At 40.1% G+C, this 4,496-nt stretch overlaps 1 protein-coding gene across 3 annotated transcripts in view; it reads right to left on the bottom strand.

Annotated features, from left to right (window-relative positions):
• Positions 1 to 7: 7 nt before the first annotated feature.
• Positions 8 to 4,496, bottom strand: part of LOC109477274 (ADP-sugar pyrophosphatase-like) — a 9,512-nt gene continuing 5,023 nt past the window's right edge. Inside the window, exons 2-10 of one of the 3 annotated variants that reach the window (XM_019778369.1) lie at positions 3,494 to 3,561; positions 3,168 to 3,220; positions 2,884 to 2,991; positions 2,465 to 2,560; positions 2,082 to 2,137; positions 1,804 to 1,849; positions 1,409 to 1,417; positions 881 to 934; positions 8 to 501 (exon numbers count right to left, since the gene is read on the bottom strand). In XM_019778369.1, the coding sequence (XP_019633928.1) occupies positions 380 to 501; positions 881 to 934; positions 1,409 to 1,417; positions 1,804 to 1,849; positions 2,082 to 2,137; positions 2,465 to 2,560; positions 2,884 to 2,991; positions 3,168 to 3,220; positions 3,494 to 3,561 (612 nt within the window). In that variant the 3' untranslated portion in view covers positions 8 to 379. The remainder of the gene's footprint in view (positions 502 to 880; positions 935 to 1,408; positions 1,418 to 1,803; positions 1,850 to 2,081; positions 2,138 to 2,464; positions 2,561 to 2,883; positions 2,992 to 3,167; positions 3,221 to 3,493; positions 3,562 to 4,496) is intronic. The other 2 variants (XM_019778368.1, XM_019778370.1) reach the window with 2 other exon arrangements.

The following is a 4,496-nucleotide window of genomic DNA, read 5'->3' as shown; positions in this document are numbered from 1 at the left end:
TCCCCCAATTTGACACACATTAATATTACTAATAACAAGTCACAGTATGCTTATAATCTAGACTGACTTGGTCACTGGACTCTTTTTCTAAACTATAACTAGTTGGGGTCAAGATAAGAGTTCAAGTTGTTCACCCCATAGGTCTGTGTTGGCTTGGCTTCGTATTCGTATATTAACCAGACTACACCATGCTTCTAGCAGGCCCTTCCAAAGGTCAGGCCCCTAGAATTGGAGAGGAGGCCCATTCAGCTGACAACAAGACAGGACTGATCATGATGAGTTTCCATGATATTAGCTAACCAATAAAAGTAGGGCAGGTTATTGGAATAAACTAAGGGAATGGTTTTATTAATTAGCTGTTTTTTGTTGTGCTGAAGTTTTATTTCTTGTCGATCCTGCCGGGGCTTCTCTGTACAGGGTCCTTCCCCTTACTCAGCTGCAGAGCCATGGCGTACATGTAGACACGGGAGTCCACTGTCACTGCCTCCTTCTTAGTGAAATCTGGAGAGAACAAAGTAAGCACAGCAATGATGAGTAGGGAACTTTTTTTGCCAAGGAAGGTCTTGTACAAAGTTTCAATTCTTATCCCTACACAAAACCAACTTCATAGCACCTTGGAACATTTGCTCACTTATCATTTCCATAAAGCCTCATTTTTGAGTAACTGGGTCCTCAATTATCCTGGAGAATACTAGCTGGTAGTCTTCTCGAAAATTAGGTGTGTCTTCTTTTTGCGTCTGTACACTTTCAGTCTCAGAACTCTAGCTAGATTTTGTTAGCTTGTTGTAATACATGTACATAACATTTTTTTATTGGTTCACTAAAAGTAAGACAATATCCTGTTCCTAGATGGGCACAACCAGTATGAACAAGTCCTTACCATTTATCCTTGTCAGGAGCTCATTCATGGGGAAGTACAGCACTTTCAGGAACTCTGCAACATACAGAGATATGTTGAACTGAAAATGAATTGCTTCTAACTGCCATGATGATAAAACTTCCATGTCTAGCATGATGTAATAGCAGGATAACAAAAAAACATGTACATGTATGCGGCAGGGTAAACCTACAATAGACCTAGTTCATGTAAAATGTAACAATTAGGGATTCTTCCTTAAATTTGAACTTATCTTTTTTGATGAACCAGCATGGTGGCAAGAAAGTACTGCACTTGCAAAAAAAATATATACATATTGTGCTTAGCACTTTGGCTGAACGTCTAGTTTAAGGTTGTTCTCATACATTCCATCTATAATTTTCAAATGTTGTGTCGGAAAGGATATTGTCTGCAACAGGCAAACTTCTGATGCAATGTTGACTAAACACCCTATGAAAACCGTCAAAAATCTGGGTTTTGCACAGGTGCAGTTTGTTCTGACGACGAGAGAAAAAAACAACCAACACCCACCTCCTTCCTCTAACAAGGTAACATGCAAGGGTAAAGAAAAACAATGTGTTAGTTCAACACCCAGACCCCTGCAACAGACACCAACACACCATACCATTATTCCTCTCTTGAGCAATATCATCAATATGGGTAACAAATGACAATGTGTAAAATCATACAATAGTAGTACTTATTTTTTAACAGTTCCATATAAAATCTAGGACAGGGGTGGTCACATACTTTTAAAAACCTGTTAGCCATGTAGTGGATGCAAACTGATGAGTCTGAAATTTCACTATTTAGCAAGTCAACGTTCAATTTCCTGAGAAAACACTCAGGAAAGTTTGTCTAAAACAATCTTGTTAGTAAGTCTTTGATTGCTGTGATTACACGTGATACAGTGACTCAAAACTTACCTGGGTGTGGTTTTGGTCTGATGTTCACAATGTCATCTCCATCAATCTGTAATGGAACAAAAACATGTCTTGTATATAAAAATCTTGAAATGTACATTGTACAAAGCTTCTCTAATGTCCAATGTAAATAAAAACCTTGAAATGTGTAAAACTTTTCCAAAGTCTAATCCTTGCACCAACAAAGCCTTTCATTGGCATCTAACAATATTTCTTCCAGACTGTTTGCACATCCATGTCACTCTGTAGTTACACATTGAGTAAGTGAACTAAGGTCTCACCTGTGCTGTAACCAGGCAGGTGGTACAGTTGGACAGTCCTGCATCCATGCAGGTGGCTGCAACAGAAATAGAGAGTAATCATTGCAGTAAATAGGTTGCTTTGTAAGAATGGCAGTGGATACGACATTGACAATCCAACTACGCAGGGTTTGGGTGCCTATACAAAGTTATTACTGGGCAATGACAAGTAAAGCAATCAGTACTGTATGTTTTGTTCTACACACACCCATACAATGGCTTTCTAAAAGTGTAGTGGAACTTTGAAGTGTTTTCTTCAAACGACGTCTCTGGAAGGACTGTATCCACAGTAGTAGCATGCAAAGCAGGGACTTCTAAGAGTATGGATTGGTATAGGAAGAGAAAAGGTAGGGACTGAGAACTACCTGGTGAGACCTGGATGACCTGGCCCGTGTACCCGGTCTCCTCCCGTAGTTCTCGGATTGCACAGTCCTCCACACTCTCTCCTGCATCACATAGGCCTGAGGAACAGGAACAAGGGCTGCAGTTAACCTTCAACATGCTAAGGTAACCATTTGGCACCAAATTTCTATTGGCAGCAGGGAAAAGGTTAAAAAATCATGGCTTGGTGGCTTATAATGAGACCATGATTGTTCATACTAGGGTATAAACACCGTACCTGGGCTATGTTAATAGATAAATATATAAGGAACTGGATACACATGGTTGAACTAGATACACATTGTTACCTTCTAAAAAATCACCACCTAATAAAGGCTAATTGACCCCCACTCCCTCCACTATAAAATAATTCACATAAATGTGTAACCATTGCTGTCCCTACCTGCGGGGAACTCCAGGGTATAAGCATTAATGGCCGGCCTGAACTGCTGCACCAGGATTAGCTGGTCATAGTGTAGGGCTCGTTTCAACACTGCTACAACTGTTGCACCTGAAGTCAGTATGTCATTCAGTCAAGTACATGTATACTGAGCAGTGTCTCATTTTACTTTGTTACTTTGTACTGATAGTTCTTAGGAATAAAGGGAAAGAACCTTAATGAGTTATCACTGTAAACAATACAATTAACAAGTTTTTTAAAACAAGGTACATGTGGGTGTTTCTTACCGTCAGTCTTATAACCATCACATCTGGTGGTTCTTCTGACAGTCTCCCACGTTCTACAAATAAAAAAAAACATGTCATTATATACAGAAGACATATACATGTAATTTAATTATTAACATGTCATACCTGTACCCATCACAGTTGGATACCTGGTACAACTTGCATGTACTGTACTGTACCGTATTTACACAATGTAGGTCTATATTTCACACACCTTGTCTCAACAACTTTTGATACAGAAATTATATTATGCAGAAATAGTACAGCCTGTTCGTGCTTGGCTAAATAAAATGATACAAAACAGGCATTTCCAAAGTCTGTCTCACCTGTGCTGTCCTTGTGGATCTTGGTAGGTGGTTACTCCTAGGGACAGCCACTCGCCTTGGTACACGGTCTGGTGAGGCAAAATTACACCATCAAAAATCACACAACTACTGTAAGTTGTTGGAATTTTTTTACCGGGGGTTAAAATCATCTTTATTCCATACAAGATGAATGACATATTAAATACATAGCTAAAAACCTAGGACAATCCTTTGTCTCATGTTTAGGTAACAAGAGGAGGACGCAAGGTGGACAGACAAAAATACAATATACTAGTCACTGTGTGCATCGGACAAACAGACGTTCTCTATTAAAAATTGCCATATATAATTATAATTACGGGTACATTATATAACAATTACAATTTAGAGTTCTTAAAAAAGACAGCAGCTAAATTTTACATCTAATTTTTACAGTAGAACAATCCTGAAGTGCATTCCCAAGCAGGCGTGTTTCTGGCACAATAGATTGCATAAGATGCACAAAGTGCACACTTTCCCAGTCTACTTTTTAAGATGTCTGACTTCACGGTCTTTGTGACTGACCGGACAGAGTGACTTCAGCTTTGCAATGTTCTCGCCGTTAATCCACCCTCTGCTTCCTACTTCAACTGTAACAAGAGTAGCCCTGTATCCACTATGAAAGTTAATGTCATTAACCAGACTTTCGTACTTCGTCCGATTTTCTATCCTCGGCGTCCTGTGCATTCTGATCAAACGGGTACGGTAAGTTCAATCAGGGTCAGCGTCGTTTGACTAGGATCCTGGACTGTGATGTCAGGTACCAGCGGTGTCGGTAGGATGTCTGGGGAATTGTGGTGTGTGTACCTCCTTCCAGGTAGTCTGGGCTTAAGTCACACCTGATTGTGACCTCTGGGTTGGACTTTGCATGCCACAGCTTAAGGGTGCTGACTAGTTCCATAAGGACACTATTATGTCGCCAGGTATACCTGTCCTTGAGGGCTACAGGGCACATGTTGAGGACATGTCGCAGAGTCTGCCGTCC

The sequence above is a fragment of the Branchiostoma belcheri genome, unplaced genomic scaffold, assembly GCF_001625305.1.
Source record: "Branchiostoma belcheri isolate BF01 breed outbred unplaced genomic scaffold, Haploidv18h27 scaffold4, whole genome shotgun sequence".
In the NCBI taxonomy this organism is placed as follows: domain Eukaryota; kingdom Metazoa; phylum Chordata; class Leptocardii; order Amphioxiformes; family Branchiostomatidae; genus Branchiostoma; species Branchiostoma belcheri.
The sequence above is the reverse complement of the archived record's forward strand: the minus strand, read 5'-3'. Positions and strand labels throughout refer to the sequence as shown.